The sequence below is a fragment of the Aulostomus chinensis genome, chromosome 1 (assembly GCF_037954235.1).
Source record: "Aulostomus chinensis isolate RoL2024-O1b breed Wild chromosome 1, RoL_Achi_v1.0, whole genome shotgun sequence".
Lineage (NCBI taxonomy): Eukaryota > Metazoa > Chordata > Actinopteri > Syngnathiformes > Aulostomidae > Aulostomus > Aulostomus chinensis.
Genome location: NC_141320.1, coordinates 17,883,986 through 17,901,157, shown reverse-complemented (window position 1 = coordinate 17,901,157; position 17,172 = coordinate 17,883,986). Strand labels below are relative to the sequence as shown.

Below are 17,172 nucleotides of genomic sequence, written 5' to 3'. Positions count from 1 at the left end.
GATAATTATATCATTATTTTTGACCAATTCGCTCTTCAGCGCACAACAGAGGTCACTGTGACTCAGCCTGCAGCAGTGAGATCTGCTCCAGGAGCCTCCGTCTCCCTCCCATGTTCAACCAGTCAGGATGTGCACTCTAACAGTTATGGCCACTATTTATCCTGGTACCAGCAGAGAGAAGGAGAACCTCCTAAACTTCTCATTTACTGGGCCACCTCGAGAACATCAGGGATTCCAGCTCGTTTTTCAGGCAGTGGATCAAACTCTGGCTTCACTCTGACCATCAGTGGAGTTCAGGCTGAAGATGCAGCCGTTTATCACTGTCAGAGTTATCACTACATCAACAGTCAGGGGGTGTTCACAATGTGAAAAACCATCGTACAAAAACCTCCCTCAGTCACACTGAAGTGAAACTGAACTGACTGCTGCAGCTGGGAGCTGCTGACACACACACTCACACACACACACACACACACACACACACACACACACACACACACACACAGGCTTGATGAGAAGAACTAGAACTAGAAGAACTAGGATTCAGATTTTCTGCTGATGATGTTGTGATCTTCATCACCAATTCTTCATCCTGATTGTGGTCCTTCATCAGATTAGCAGCTTCTCTCTGATGATGTCACTCACATCAACTTTGCTTCTGCTTGGACTTTCAATAAACTTCAAGAAAAACCAGCAGCAGCAGCAGGGAGGGACGACTGGACCCTGCAGAGAGAGACTGATCAGCTCTAAAAGGGGACAGGAGGCTGAGACTTCTGCTGCTCGTCCTCACACGACTCTGCTGAGGAGACTTTTGGAGGAAACTCGTCTTCGGTCTCTCATTTCTCTCTGAGCTCAGTAACCATAGCAACCGAGAGGCATCGCTGCTGGACCGTGACAACAGACGGTTTCAGAACTAAAGATAAAAAGAAGAGAGAACTCACCGTTCCTAAGTTTCAACAGCCAAAATAAAAGCAGCTTTGGAAAGTTTGAAAACCACCAGAATGAACACTTGTTGGTTCATCTGGTTTGGTTTCACTGAAGCCAAACACAAGATCCAGATTTTCCTGGTCCTCCTGCTAGCAGGCGTCCCTGACTGGACTAAACTACACCAAACAAAACTGTTTGTCAGGACAAGTTGATTTTACAGAGCGTGGAGAGAATTTTGAATTGAAACCATCTTTTTATTGCAACAGGAAAAGATGGAGGTCAACATGACACAAGAACCCATCTTCAACAGCCGCAGTGAGAACCCACAGAACACTGAGGTTCTCAGAGCGTCTGTGAGCCCCACTGAGCCAAAAACTCTTCCACATTGTTCACTGGTGAATCAGAACTAAAATCTAGCCTGATTCTGGCTTCACCGTGGACACAAACACAAATGAACAAGCAACAAGCAGACGCTCCCTGACTGAATTCTACCACCTGACAGACTGAAGGCTCATATTGGTGATGCAGGTAGGTGCTGCCCCCTAGTGACCCTATGGAGAATGACATGTAATGACATGAACATTCTACATTTTTCCATTTCTTGAGGCCGTTACATAAAAATATGAAGTTGATCCAAGTCAGAAACCTTCAAACTGGATGTGAGTCCAGTTGTTTAAAGTAGAGTCAGTGGTGACACCCCAGTAGTTTGTAGTCTGCTGGGTATCATAGAATGTTTGCTAGTGAATGAAACGTGGCAGCCCTGCACCAACTGCTCAGAGTCCATGTTGCCTGGGTGGACTGCATGTTTGTGTTCCGTCGTCTGTCTTGGAAGCCTCGTCTGGTTCTTCCTCCACAGAACTCTTTGCTCACAGGACATTCCAGTCTGTTCATGACAGATGTGGTTTTCCAGGTCATGGAATGATTCACAGGGAATTGTTTTTGGGAGGCAGCGTCCTGGAGGGTTTGGTTTGCTCTCCGTTTGCTCAGTGATTAAATAGAAACCAACCTTTGACATGACAGTGCAGTGTTGCTGATGTTTGTGTCAAGTAAGTTGCATGGAACAAACAGCACTGCAAACTGGGTTTCAGCTGGAGGTTCAGAGGAAAGTAGAGAAGTCTTCCAGGGGCCTGGAGCTCTGTGGTGGGTTGGAGCTGAACTAGAGAGGATTGATGGTGGAGGACCAGGAACACGTCACTGGAACCAGAACCACACTGCAAGCCAGTTTGCTCTCTTGCTTCCTTCCAAACGTTCAAATGTTCCATTAGAAGTGGAACCTTCCTGTCTCACTTTACTGAGTCCCAATGAGGGTGTGGCTAATCTGAACAGATCAGACCAGCGTTGACTGCACACTCCAAACATCTTATTAGGAAGGGGTGGTGAACACAAACATGCTAACTTCCTTAGCGCGAGCCAGAGACCAGTCAGTTTACAGTCCAGCCCTCATTTGGTCTCAAGCTTTTGGTTTGTGAGTGAAAGAAGAATGGAATCCAATGTTGTTGAGGAAGTCCAATCAGCTGAAACTCAAACATTTCTGTTTTAATGGAGAAACTCCTGGTAAAATCTGGTTTTACCATCAAAAATAATCTAAATGTTCTTTTCACCTTCAAACAAACTTTCCTTTCCCCGTGAACAATGAGCATAAATCAGCTGCAGCCATGTTTTAGGAATGTTCCTACTGTGTAGTGACCAGTGAGGAGAGGCTGTTACCATGGGGACAATGTTTACTTTGTCCTGTTACTAGGAGAAGGGATTTACCTGTGGCTGAGCATCGAAGGCAGCTTCAAGGAACCAGAAATGCTCTTATTTGGACATGACTTTGTCGAAGGATTCCCCTGAAATTCAAGGCCCTGAATGGGAAAGTATTTACAAACCTGGTAACTTAAACAACAAACCAGTCAAACCACAGCTACCAGTTTAAACTTCAGACTTGGAGGTTCATGTTCATGGTCGACTTGCAAAACTTGACTTCAGAATTCTTTGAACCCAGAATTTTTTTACTCTTTGATTTCAGAATTTCGTCTTTGATGTCATCGTGACACAATGGACCAAACCTCTAGATTTGATATTCTACTGCCCTCTGGTGGTGAGGCAGTGGGGACGCAGGTGATCTGCTGGTCTGGTTGAACGTGAGTGGACAGAAACCTTGTTGAGGTGACTGGGAGTTCCTGACTGTGGTGAGCTGCCTTGCTTCTCCTCAGGTCTTCATGGTGGCTTTCTGCTGGACTGTTGTTGAAGGGAACATGGCATCCTATCATTTTCAGCTCTGACATCTGGACAGTGGACAGATGTGACATCATCATGGTCTCACTGCCTGCTTTGTTCATGGATCAATGGAACGTTGTGTTGGAACCTTTATTGTAGAACTGCTATGAGCTGAGAGCTCAGTGTTGTTGGAACAACGCAGCTCCACATGGGACTGATGTGATGAAGAGGTTTTTATTGAGCTGAAGCTGGAGAGCAACAATCAAAATGGAGCAGCAAACATTCTGATGGCAACGTTTACAGAGGAAAACTGTTGCAGAGTTCAGAGTCCCAGTGAGTCAGGTCAGGACTGGGAACACTGGTCTCTCCTCAGCACCTCTGACACTGGAGTCTGGGAGCCCTGGGTGGCCTCACAGCTCACCGAGCCCACCTTCCTCCACTGGTCTGCAGGGAGCTTCAGGGTGCTGCTCCAGCTGTAGAGCCCGTCCTTCTCCAGCACCCCGGGGCTCCTGCTCTCCTCCCCGCCGCCGCTGCTGCTGCTGCCGTCCACCTTCCAGGCCAGACTCCAGTCTGAAGGGAAGCCCTTGTTGGCCAGACACACCAGCGTGACCCTCCCCTGCTGCAGCTCCTGGCTGGAGGGGGGCAGCACCGTCAGGGAGGGAGGGACATCACCTAGAAGACACCGCTCAGATTAGAGGACGGGGCAGCTGTCAATCAAACCCTGCTGCTTGGACACCAGGACTGTGAGAGCAGATTTCCTCTTGAAGGAGTTTCTGTCAGATGTTTCTCTGCTCCAGCAGTCACTCACTCACACATTGTTTCACTTCCCTTCAAGAAGCGGCTCAGAAAGAGTCCTCACCACCCAAATAGAAGCAGGACCCTGACAATGGAGGAAAGCCCCTTTGGCAGCAGCTCCACTTTGAAAACTGCCATCAACTAAAGCTTCTCTGTTCAGTCATGAAGATGAAGAACAAAGAAACCCCACACATTCCAATCTCCCTGATTCAGCTGCTGGTAGAATGGACTTGTAGCAGATTGAGTCCTTGAACAGAGGGGTTCACCTCACTGAGGCTGACAGTCTCCAAGCAGAGTGAAGCAACCAGCACCAATGATTCTACAGGGGATTTTCAACCTGCACTCATCAAACACTGCAAATGAGTGACAAGCAAACGGCAAATTAGAAAATTACATTGAAATGAAATGAAATCTGTTCAATTCACCATGTAAAACTGGGCCATTTTCAAATGGAAGCGTCCGTTCTTCTTGATGTGGACTTCAGTCCTCACTCATCAAACAGTTCAAACTGAAGGGAAACCCATTGGATCATTTCTACACTTCAAGGAGTTCAATTTCAGTCTGACAGGAATTTGGACAGAAACCTTCTTGGAGTTGTTCTCCACGTTAAAGCAGGAGAACTCAACACATCAACACACAAACTGTTAAAAACACACAAAAACTCTGCTGCAAATGTTCCCAGATGGAATTTCCAACCAAACTGGACAACATTTTCCTCAGAGTTTGAGCAGAAACTTACGTCCAACATCCAGTCTGGTTCCTCCACCGAACGTCCACCACAGTGACACAAACTCATTGAGGCGCCGTACAAAAACCTCTGACTGTAGAGACACGACTCTCTGACTGGGAAACACACACCCACTTGAGTCAGAAGCCAGCAGTCAAACGTCTGAGCTGCTTTGAACCCTGCCAGCACAGCAGCAGGTCAACAAGTCTGCTTCCATAGTCTAGATGGTCATGAATCAAGAGATTAGACCTGAAAATGAAGAGAAGTCATGGAAGCTACGGAGCCCCAGAGCGGCCAAAGACCGACTTGAACAAGTTCCCTCAGTTCATCAATCCATGGCCAGGAGAAAGAACCTGTTCCCTCTGATGCAGAACTTGGAACCGGTTCTATTTGATGACCACAAATGAACGAGGTTCATCATTAAAAAATCAAATGAATCCCATTGTGGGAGCAACATCTGGCTCCAACATGTGTTTTCTGTCTCTCTGGCCTCTCCAGGGCTCCGTACTCATCACATGAAGGTCAGAGCAGCTAAAAAAAGGAGCTCTGACACATCCTGATCAATACTCTGATCAGGTGATTGATTGATTGACGGATGCAGCAGCAGCATCAGAGCGTCCACGTCTCTGCTGAGTCCCTCTGAACATTTCCATAGAGAGACACTTTGCATCAGCAGCACCATGCTCCAGTGCTCCGGGACACTTTATAGTCCTGAGACTTGAACCCTGGATGACTGACAGCTGTCCGTCACCACAACAGAAGCCACAGAAATCTGCTCATCAGAAACATGGCGTTGACCTCCGCCCTCGTCTGGACGCTCCTCTGCTGCTGCTTGACAGGTAAAGTCCAGAGGGTCCAGCTGCTGTCCTCCATCAACATGGGTCCTCTGAGATGAAGCTGCTTGATGGTTGTGTGTGTGTCTCCTCAGAGTCCAGAGGTCAGGTCACCGTGACTCAGCCTGCAGCAGTGAGATCTGCTCCAGGAGCCTCCGTCTCCCTCCCATGTTCAACCAGTCAGGATGTGCACTCTAACAGTTATGGCCACTATTTATCCTGGTACCAGCAGAGAGAAGGAGAACCTCCTAAACTTCTCATTTACCTGGCAACCTCGAGAGCATCAGGGATTCCAGCTCGTTTTTCAGGCAGTGGATCAAACTCTGGCTTCACTCTGACCATCAGTGGAGTTCAGGCTGAAGATGCAGCCGTTTATCACTGTCAGAGTCTTCACAGCATCAACAGTCAGTGGGTGTTCACACTGTGAAAAACCATCGTACAAAAACCTCCCTCAGCCACACTGAAGTGAAACTGAACTGACTGCTGCAGCTGGGAGCTGCTGACACACACACACACACACACACACACACACACACACACACACACACACACACACACACACACACACACAGGCTTGATGAGAAGAACTAGAACTAGAAGAACTAGGATTCAGATTTTCTGCTGATGACGTTGTGATCTTCATCACCAATTCTTCATCCTGATTGTGGTCCTTCATCAGATTAGCAGCTTCTCTCTGATGATGTCACTCACATCAACTTTGCTTCTGCTTGGATTTTCAATGAACTTCAAGAAAAACCAGCAGCAGCAGCAGGGAGGGACAACTGGACCCTGCAGAGAGAGACTGATCAGCTCTAAAAGGGGACAGGAGGCTGAGACTTCTGCTGCTCGTCCTCACACGACTCTGCTGAGGAGACTTTTGGAGGAAACTCGTCTTCGGTCGCTCATTTCTCTCTGAGCTCAGTAACCATAGCAACCGAGAGGCATCGCTGCTGGACCGTGACAACAGACGGTTTCAGAACTAAAGATAAGAAGAAGAGAGAACTCACCGTTCCTAAGTTTCAACAGCCAAAATAAAAGCAGCTTTGGAAAGTTTGAAAAACCACCAGAATGAACACTTGTTGGTTCATCTGGTTTGGTTTCACTGAAGCCAAACACAAGATCCAGATTCTCATGATCTTTGTGTCTGCCTTGACCAATGGTGTGAGAGAGAGAGAGATTTTTAATTTTTTAAAATCCATTTTATTTGCTGCTCTTATATATTAAAGCATTTCACTGTGTACTTTGAATGATCACATTCTCAACAAAATCACCCTTCCTTTCAATCAAAAGATCAGTTTATAGACACTCATGCTGAACGATACACACATGGACCTACACAGACATGAACCTATGTACACTGTAAAAAACCACCTATAGTATTTACCCAATAAATCTGAGGTACATTTGCACTCTTTATTTAGGTAGATTTAATGACATATTTTAGGTATAAAGTACCTCAAATAAAAAGCTATGACATACTAAAATAAATTGAGTAAAGTTCACCTCACATTCCGCTGTACATTCAACTACTAATTACTCAATGAAATTGGGTAGTATTTACTCTTGATTGTTAGTACTACTACACTAGTTACTTAATAATTATTATTCAAAATTGATTATTATGAGTAAATAAACATTAATTATTCAAGGAAGGTAAGATTGACCTCAAAAAACTTGCTTCAGACAAACAGGTGAAAATGTCAATGTTTTTAATGAACAAAAAGTTTAAAAGCAGACACAACATAAAGGGAGCCTTTGTCCATATTTCCAAAAGGTGTGTGGTCCTGCATCACAGAGCACTGATGTGGAAGGACAGGAGATGACATAAAATAGACTGTGAACATTCAGAAGCTATCGGCTTTATTCTTGAAATCATCGAACTGAAATCATGAACGGTGACAAACACTGGTTCAGAGGCTGCTGTGACTTCACTTCATCCTGGTCTTTATCTTCAAACATGCTCCTAAATACATTTTACAGTCGACCATTTTCAGTCATAAATGTGAAGGAAACTATGTCATAGCGGGCATTTCTCTCAGATGCAACAGACAACATAGTGGAGAACTATAAAGCATCAAACATCAGCAGATGATCAGTCTTTAAGGTAGAAACTGGTGCATGGAAGCGGCCGTGTGATTGATGCTTCTTTAACTAAAGGAACAGCTCATGTTTTCCAGCTGAACAAACGAAGCCCACCGTCACCTCAGTGTAACGGAGAGAGTAAAGAGACGAGAAGAGAGAGGGAATAGAAATCTGCTGAGAGGAAGAGTGGTTCAACGATGGAGAAGCTGCTTTTAGAGTGTTAAAGCAGGAGTCCCCAATCATGTCCCATGGAGGGCCGAGTGTGCAGGTTTTCATTCCAACCACTCGCGACACCATCGACCAGAGACCAAGAGAACTAATTAGAAAAAAGAAAGAAAGAAAAGAAAACAAGGAAAAGAAAAAAGGCAAATCTGTTGGAGTCTTTTTTTAAATATTGTATCTGTTTGCAATTTTTTTTGTTTTTGATGGCTTGATTTTTTTTGGGGGGGGGGGGATTGCTTGAAAAAGAAACCAAAAAAGCTCCATTCTCTCAGCCCCCCATGGCACATGATGGGGACCCCTGATGTAAATAGTTCATTCCATTAGCTTGGTTTTGAGGGTGTTGACCTTCTTGAACAGCTTTGCTCCATCAAGCTCCAAGAAGAGTTTCTGGAATACTTGGAAGGTATTTTGGAGTGTTTTGGGATACTCAAGGTTCAGGGCACAGATCAAGCCCATCAACAGCATGCAGGCGTTGGTTGGGTTTCCACACCCAGCCAGAACTTGGTTGCCCTCAATCACAACTGACACTTCTGCGGGATCCTCCTCAGCCATGACATTATGGACCAGGATCACCTTCATCGTTTGTTCTGTGGTCCTCACATGAGTCCTCCATGTTAAAAAGGAATAAGAAAAAGCATGTGATTTTTTAATTTAAGGGTGTATATATATATGGGAGGAGAGAGGAGAGATGGGAGAAGAGGAGAGAGGAGAGATGGGAGAAGAGGAGAGAGCAGAGATGAGAGAAGAGGAGAGAGGAGAGATGGGAGAAGAGGAGAGAGGAGAGATGGGAGAAGAGGAGAGAGGAGAGATGGGAGAAGAGGAGAGAGGAGAGATGGGAGAAGAGGAGAGAGGAGAGATGGGAGAAGAGGAGAGAGGAGAGATGGGAGAAGAGGAGAGAGCAGAGATGAGAGAAGAGGAGAGAGGAGAGATGGGAGAAGAGGAGAGAGGAGAGCAGAGATGAGAGAAGAGAGAGGAGAGGAGAGATGGGAGAAGAGGAGAGCAGAGATGAGAGAAGAGGAGAGCAGAGATGAGAGAAGAGGAGAGATGAGAGAAGAGAGAGGAGAGGAGAGATGGGAGAAGAGGAGAGAGGAGAGCAGAGATGGGAGAAGAGGAGAGAGGAGAGCAGAGATGAGAGAAGAGGAGAGAGGAGAGCAGAGATGAGAGAAGAGGAGAGATGAGAGAAGAGGAGAGAGGAGGGGAGAGATGGGAGAAGAGGAGAGATGAGAGAAGAGGAGAGAGCAGAGCAGAGATGAGAGAAGAGGAGAGATGGGAGGAGAGGAGAGAGGAGAGCAGAGATGGGAGAAGAGGAGAGAGCAGAGGAGAGATGGGAGAAGAGGAGAGAGGAGAGCAGAGATGAGAGAAGAGGAGAGAGGAGAGATGAGAGAAGAGGAGAGAGGAGGGGAGAGATGGGAGAAGAGGAGAGAGGAGAGCAGAGATGAGAGAAGAGGAGAGATGGGAGGAGAGGAGAGAGGAGAGCAGAGATGGGAGAAGAGGAGAGAGCAGAGGAGAGATGGGAGAAGAGGAGAGAGGAGAGCAGAGATGAGAGAAGAGGAGAGCAGAGATGAGAGAAGAGGAGAGCAGAGATGAGAGAAGAGGAGAGAAGAGAGAGGAGAGGAGAGATGGGAGAAGAGGAGAGAGGAGAGCAGAGATGGGAGAAGAGGAGAGAGGAGAGCAGAGATGAGAGAAGAGGAGAGAGGAGAGCAGAGATGAGAGAAGAGGAGAGATGAGAGAAGAGGAGAAAGGAGGGGAGAGATGGGAGAAGAGGAGAGATGAGAGAAGAGGAGAGAGCAGAGCAGAGATGAGAGAAGAGGAGAGATGGGAGGAGAGGAGAGAGGAGAGCAGAGATGGGAGAAGAGGAGAGAGCAGAGGAGAGATGGGAGAAGAGGAGAGAGGAGAGCAGAGATGAGAGAAGAGGAGAGAGGAGAGATGAGAGAAGAGGAGAGAGGAGGGGAGAGATGGGAGAAGAGGAGAGAGGAGAGCAGAGATGAGAGAAGAGGAGAGATGGGAGGAGAGAGGAGAGCAGAGATGGGAGAAGAGGAGAGAGCAGAGGAGAGATGGGAGAAGAGGAGAGAGGAGAGCAGAGATGAGAGAAGAGGAGAGAGGAGAGACGAGAGAAGAGGAGAGGAGGGGAGAGATGGGAGAAGAGGAGAGAGGAGAGCAGAGATGAGAGAAGAGGAGAGAGGAGAGAAGAGGAGAGCAGAGATGAGAGGAGATGAGAGAAGAGGAGAGCAGAGATGAGAGAAGAGGAGAGAGCAGAGATGGGAGAAGAGGAGAGAGGAGAGCAGAGATGAGAGAAGAGGAGAGAGCAGAGCAGAGATGAGAGAAGAGGAGAGAGGAGGGGAGAGATGAGAGGAGAAAAGATAACAGAGGAGAGGAGGTAGTGGAGGAGGGAAAGCAGGTAAAGGAGGCCAGTCAGCCATCAGTCACTTCCCAACATACCTGGCAGTCTTGGAAGAGCTCTTCTTGCCTGTCCCCAAGATGACTGATGAGGCAGCGGAGAACTCCATCCCTCTTCTGGTAAATGCTCTGAGACTGTGAGGAGATCCATTTATTAAATACACGTTTACATGCCCTTACACTGAAGGCACTTTTTCACACACAGTATTTGACACTTCACCGATTTTATGATGAACTCTTGGTTAGAGCTTTCACTTCATGGATGACAATGCAAATGTTTCAAATGATCTCACTTCTATTTCACTTCAATCACATCTTGCTCATTCCTCAAAGCAAACATACCTCATTTATAGAGTCCAGCAGAGGACGCATCTTGGAACCAGTAGCTCCTCCTTTTGCACGCATCAGCTGCAGAAGACGGGGTGTGTACCCATCAAGTTTAAGCATGAATGTCCCCTCCAAGGACATTGTCGTCATACGACGGAACTCTTCTTTGATGTGGTGAACGAGTCAATGAACAGTGTACGAAACGTTCAATGGCAGACACCAGACATCAAAGTTAAAGTAAACAAATGAATGTTTCTTGGTGGAGAGAAAGATGATCAAACATTCTCACCTGAGCCTCACTGAATAATGCGGGCCACCTTTCTTTGAAGACACTGATGGATGGGCTGAGGGTCACCACTTCGACTCTTCGACTTGAAAAGGTTTTGGACATTTTTTCTGCGATTGTCTTTGCATTATTCTTCTTTTTTATTTCACTGATCAATTCAAGTCTCTCATTCTCCAACGGGTCTTCATCTTCTCCAGCAGGATGCGGAGGGAGATCATTTACCTCGGCTTTCTTTGGCTTTTTCACATTTTTAGCGGGACCTTTACCGTCTGGATGCTTCCTCCTTAATGTGTTGACTTCTACTTCAGGATAGGCATATTTTGGTGACTCTAGCTTGGCACGGTAATTGTGCATTTGGTACTTGATGCGCTGCTGCCAGCCGTATAACCCAGCAAACGATCCCGGCTCCTGAAGGCATGGAAACTTCTGAACAAGGGCTTCAGACACTGAGGTTGTTTGCTCATTTGTGGGGTATGCAGTGACAGAGAAAATTACTTTTGAAAGGTCATGCATTATTGCTGATTTCACACTTGCATCTCGGAAGTGTATTCCAGTGTCTTGATAAGACTTGTTTGCATCTGCAAGGATAAGCTCAACATCACGGGAAAACTGTGGAATTTTAAATGGCACTGGCCATGGAGCAGAGCAGCATGAACCAGGGAGAATGATGGTGTCTTTGAGCTGGACGATGCACAGACACTTGAGAGGATGGATCAGGATCTCCCGGATGGGTGTCAAATTCACTTTTACTCTCATGAGTGGTGTCCAGTGAGCTCACTGTTGAGGACAGTCCTGATTCATCCAGTGGTAGTGGGTGTAGGTCAAGGGTGATCAGTGGTTCTTTTCTTACCACTTTCACAGTGGCCTTGTGGTGCAGATCCGCAGTTGAGGTAAGAGTAAAAAAATGGTTCCCAAAGTCTTCGTCTTCATATAATAGTCCAAATTCCCCATGTAACTGGAAAGTTTTACCAACAACTGAAACAAGGTCTTCCACTGTATTAGGCATTCCTGCCGGAAGCATCAGCTTCTGTATGTTTTGTTCTTCTATTAGGACTCGTAACCGGACCGCCATTGTTGTTGGGAAGTGTTGTCCTCAGCTGTATTGACAGATAACCTAAAGAAATTTAGACAGTTGATAGATATGTTTACTTGCACAGGTTCATTTCATTTTCATTTGAACATTTCCAGACTTTACACACCCTAGTTTAGTACCATGTGGTGAGTACAGGATTGAGAGTAGTTTTATTCTTATATTTGTTAGTGTGGACAGCCCTTTAAACTCATGTATTTTGTTTTAAGACACCAAGTTCTTGTTTTCTTTCAACTGGCAAAGTGTGCACACAATTGATATGACAATTACTCAACCCAAGTCTACTTCCTCAAATGTGCCAATGAAGTGTTTAAGGCACACCATCCGACCATCTGCTGTACTGTATGCAGCCAGGGGGTATGTATCCTTGAGTTTTGAATGCTGGAGGATTTTTCTCTCTCCTGTTGGCTCCACCTTAAAGCTCCTCATGTGTTCACCATCCACTCAGCAATTTCAGGCCCAAGACTGGGGTTTCATGCACAATTATTATTTGCAGTATTTCTCCAAAGTCAGGCAAGCCTCCTGTCGATCCAAAGGGCAGCAGCATTCCAACTTTGTAGTCTGTGCCTAAAATGGTTACCTTGCTTGTCATGTTTACAACCTCTGCCCTGGGGAACTCCCTTGCAAATGACTCCTTAATGCTGTCATTTAGAACATCGACTGCCACTTGAGTCATCCGGGACACCGACAGTGTTGACCTCTGATTGTTGCAATCAGGTGTATGATATGCAATCATTGACTGGTGTTTTTTTGCCAGTGTCATGACAATGTTTCTAAAAGACACAGTCTGCCTCACAATCCTTTTGAAAAATCGATGTTTGGCTTCAAAACCGCATTGTCCAGAAATTCACAAGTGGCCCAAAAACAGTCGTAAGCCATGGATAATGTTCAAGGAAGTGGTGTTTTGGTTTCAATGTCTCCTCTGGGAACACTTCTTGAAACCTATAACGGTGTTCACTGATCTTGCTCTCCATGTACCCAAGTGTCTTTCTGTGCTTTTGTTTTAAGTTGAACATGAATGTGGGTATTTTATTTTGAATGAACTATATCCTGAGCGGAGGCTGCCTGAGAGGAGCCTGTGGGAGGAGCGACCTCACAGAGGAGGTGTGCAGACTAACAGTACAGTGTATAATCTTAGATTGTATAGACGCCAATCATTAATGAGAACACTGTACTGTTAGTCTGCACACCTCCACTGTGAGGTCGCTCCTCTCAGGCAGCCTCCGCTCTCAGGCAGCCTCCATTCGGCATACAGTTCATTCAAAATAAAATATCCACACTCATGCCAACATAAAACAAAAGCACTTAACGAAATTTTTTAAAAAAGTTTAGTAACAAAAAAAAAGATATACTATTGACAAGTAATTAAAATATTTTACGTTATATTGATTACTAATGAATGCATTGGTGAGAAAAGCGACGCTAACGGAAGTGCCCTCACGATTTTATTTTGAAATGTATCACGTGATTTCCCGTAGTGACAGTGGAGGTCTGCAGCCACATGCCTCTCTGGTAGTCTGGACATTAGCATCAGCTTGCTCGATTGGGGCGAGCCAACGCCTGCCACGGCAGTAACAACTCCACGGCGAACACGAGTTCAGTCGGTTCCAGTCACTCTTTATGCAGTCTATGAGGACAGTACCGGCTATGGAGTTAGCATGCTAATCGACGCTAATGTCCAGACGACTAAAAAAAAACAAAAAAACCACACACAGTTGTCAGGAGGCAAAAGCTTAAACAGGCTTTAAATGGGTTGAATTATTCTGTGAAGTTGAGGGGATTTAACATGGTGCTCACAGGGAATTCTCTCGGTTTTGCTCTGTTTTGGATCCCTGGTATAGTCGGCATTTAATGAATTGCAATTTTTGGTAGGTTGCCGCTTGATTCTGCCCGTTAGCTGGTGGCGCTATATGCTATTGCTAGCAACTTTGCTAACTTAGCGATAGCATATAGCGCCACCTGCTAACGGGAAGAATCAAGGGGCAACCTACCAAAAATTGCTCCAACTATGTCTGAAAAATCGACTCGCAAAATAACAAGTCGTTCACATCCCTAAATACGATATGTAAACAATGTAGAGTTATAACGTACATGTACGCATGCTACCACCACCGAGGTATGTGAACTCCCGCGCGCGAATTGCGCGCAAAGCCACTAATGGTCCATTATTAAGGAGTTAAAAGAGCGAATATTGTATCATAATGCAGCGGAGACGACATAACTGGGCAATAAAACAACTTCACTACATGTTATGATTCACAAACAAGCTGGACTGTGCACGTAAGCATAACATTACTGAATAAATTTAACATAATTTAACATAACATTACTGAATAAAGAGCTGCCACCTGTCACTGATTGAAACATTTGGTTCAAGTATTCAGAATCAAGCAGGAGACCACAACTCGTGAAGTATCTATCATTTCATAAATCAACATTTACATTCGTGATTATATAAAGAGCAAAATGTAAAAGAGTCGTCTTAATTTACCTTCAGTCCAGTAACGGTACTCCGACGATCTGCAGCCTTCGGTTAGAATCAGGTTCAAATCCAGTCGCAGTCTGGCACATGCGCAATTTGCTGCATAGGACTGATGGCTTCTGGGTATATTTTATTAAATTTTTCGATGTAACACTTAATGCTGTTAGCAGTTGGGGATAGTTTACCCTATTTTTATTTATTTTCTTGCTGACTAGAATAATCGAGTAAATTTTAGACGATTTTCATGGATTATAATTACTACTCTCAAAAATCATTTATTACAGTGTACATGCACACACACACACACACACACACACACACACACACACACACACACACACACACATTTTATCTTCAGCAGGTTCACCAACAACAGCTTGTTGTCTTCCACAGGACTCAGGACTCTCTGGTGGCACCACACATTTCTAAATGAGTCCAAATCTCCTGATATTTGATGAAAGCTGAAGTCCAGCTGGATCCTGGATCCTGGATCTGATGAGTTCCACACACAGGAACAGAACCCACCCTCCTCCTTCAGCTCACATACACCACCATCTTGGCCTGGACCGGCACAAAGAATACTTTTTACTTTTGAGAGTGAGGTTCCCATACATGGAAATCTAATATTTATTATACTGCAGTATATTTTCCAATATACTTTGATGTCTGAACTCTGACTGTGATGTCATTGGTGCTGACTGAATTCTACCCCCTGACAGACTGAAGGCTCCTATTGGTGATGTCATCATGAATATATGGAGGCCTTGTTTCAGTGTCAGGAACCAATCAGAGCAGCCTCCTCCTGACTAAACAGCTCTACTCATCAAGCCCCTGACCCCAGACTCTTCTTGGTGAACTGATCAGAGATCAGATTAGTAGAGAAGCAGTGACACAAAGGGAAACTTCCTCATTCCCTGAACGCAGCTTCATCAAACAGAGCAATGCTAACTGTTCACCTGCAGTAGTGATGTCATCAGGACAGGAAGTTGATCAGACATGGGAACTTTGACTCAGATCAACCAGGGAGGGAGGAGTTATCAGAGTCTGATTGTGCTGATGAATCATCAGAACTCTCCATCACACCGTGGTCTCAGCGTTGGACCTGAAGTCCCAGGCTTCAAGGGTTCTCCCCAAACTCTCAGGGTGGGTCTGACCACATCTGAGCAGGACACCATGAACAGGCTACATGAGGACATCTCAGTGTCAAATCTGTCATTTCCTGCTGCCAGTAGGTGGCGCTGTGGTCACTACTGACCTGTAGATGTGTTCAGACTGGGATGTTGATCAAACCTGGAAGTTTCAAACAGATCTGACAGGTGGAGAGGATTCAGAAGAGTTGAAGCTTCATTGTAGTTGGAGCCTGAAAATGAGGAGCGACTGAGGGCTCCCAGGAGTTGCAGGTAGGTGCTGCCCCCTAGTGACCCAATGGAGAACAACATGTAATGACATGAACGTTCTACATTTTTCCAGTTCTTGACTTCATTCATCCTCCAACTTCTTCAAGCTGGAAGAGAGTGAGATCATTTAAAGTAGAGAGTCAATAATCAGCATCTCATCACTCATTTGTTCTCTGGTGGTGACCTCACGACTCAGCAGTGTGACATCACACATTTCGCTGATGTCATCCTCAAGTGTGTCACTCAGTTCATGCAGCCTTCATTGTTTTATTTTATTATTTCCTTTCACTTTGATTTTCACAAAGACAAAGTGCGTCTGATGGAGGCACCACTGATAGAGTGGAATGTTTCCATGTTGCCATGACAACGTGAGGCCCCTCACCTCGTCTGTTCCTTCTGCCGGTCGGCGTCAGAAGAGCAAGATGGCTGCTTCTCCATCTGGGTGGATGAGCAGCTCCTCCCATCTCAGGCAGACGCTCCCTGGCTGCATGTCAGCAGCTTCTCAAAGCTCCTTCTGGTTTCTTTGCTCTCCTGATGCTGCGCTGGTGGATTTGTCCACCTCTCATTCTCCAGGGTTCTCAGCCTCATGTTCTCTCCCTCCTGTTCCAGCTCCTCCAAGTTTCCAGTGGAAGTTTGGCTTTTGTTTGCTACTTTGTCTTTTCTCCTCTGTTGGTGCTTTGAGTTCCTTTGTTGTTCTTTGTCTTTTCATCAATCAAGCCTCCTTTTGTTGAACGCTCCTCTCCCCCGTCTGTATTTGGGTCCTGTTCTCCTCCACTTTGGCCAAGAAGGCGGCCCAACAAGAGTCACCAGTGATGTCACAGCTCCTGGATGCCCTGCCCCTTCATCTGGTGCAGGTCGTGTGATGTCACTGAATCCCACTCAGACCAAACCAGTCAGAGATCAGTGTGTTTGTGTCAGTGATGTCATCGCTGCTGACGTCACAGCCCTCCATCCACACACGCCAGACTGAGGTGGAGGAGGTGATGTTGGGGTTTTCAAGGTCTTCGTCATGAGTGGGAGGGGCTGAGCTGGTGAATGATCAGCTGACCAGGTCTGGGCTCAGTTCAGATGTTGAGCCACTGCTGACTGCCATTTGTCTGAGGAAGACCCAACGTTCCCCTCAAGAAATGGAGGGCAGTTTTTAGTGCAGCGTTCATTCTGGTTGGAGTTTTCCTTTCCTTTGCCCTGCACCTCTCTGGTGGGGAGGTGCTCCCTGTTGACAAGGACTCAGTGGAGAAGACTGGACCAGGACCTTCACTGGTTCAAGGAGCACCGAGGCAAAGGGAGGCCCAGACCAGCAGCCAGGGTGACCAGTTTGAAAAGCTGCTCCTCTTCCATGCTGACTTGTTGGTGTCTCCTCTTTTATTCCTGAGTGATTTTAATCTCAGCTCTCTGAACCTGAATG

The 17,172-nt window shown here is 45.9% G+C and overlaps 1 protein-coding gene and 1 gene segment (V, D, J or C); both read right to left on the bottom strand.

The window, feature by feature from the left end:
* Nucleotides 1-3,195: 3,195 nt before the first annotated feature.
* LOC147270621 (Ig kappa-b4 chain C region-like) lies at nucleotides 3,196-4,868 on the bottom strand. The segment is given in 3 exon segments: nucleotides 3,196-3,801; nucleotides 4,664-4,785; nucleotides 4,855-4,868. Coding segments are annotated over 3 exon segments (465 nt in total).
* Nucleotides 4,869-8,076: 3,208 nt separating this feature from the next.
* Nucleotides 8,077-12,564, bottom strand: LOC147270620 (uncharacterized). Its single transcript, XM_086205291.1, has 5 exons — nucleotides 12,469-12,564; nucleotides 10,802-11,206; nucleotides 10,528-10,683; nucleotides 10,226-10,320; nucleotides 8,077-8,380 (listed from the first exon to the last, which is right to left on the bottom strand). The coding sequence occupies exons 1-5, from the start codon at nucleotides 12,562-12,564 to the stop codon at nucleotides 8,101-8,103; spliced, it is 1,032 nt and encodes a 343-aa protein (XP_086061417.1). The 3' UTR covers nucleotides 8,077-8,100.
* Between the last annotated feature and the right edge of the window lie 4,608 nt (nucleotides 12,565-17,172).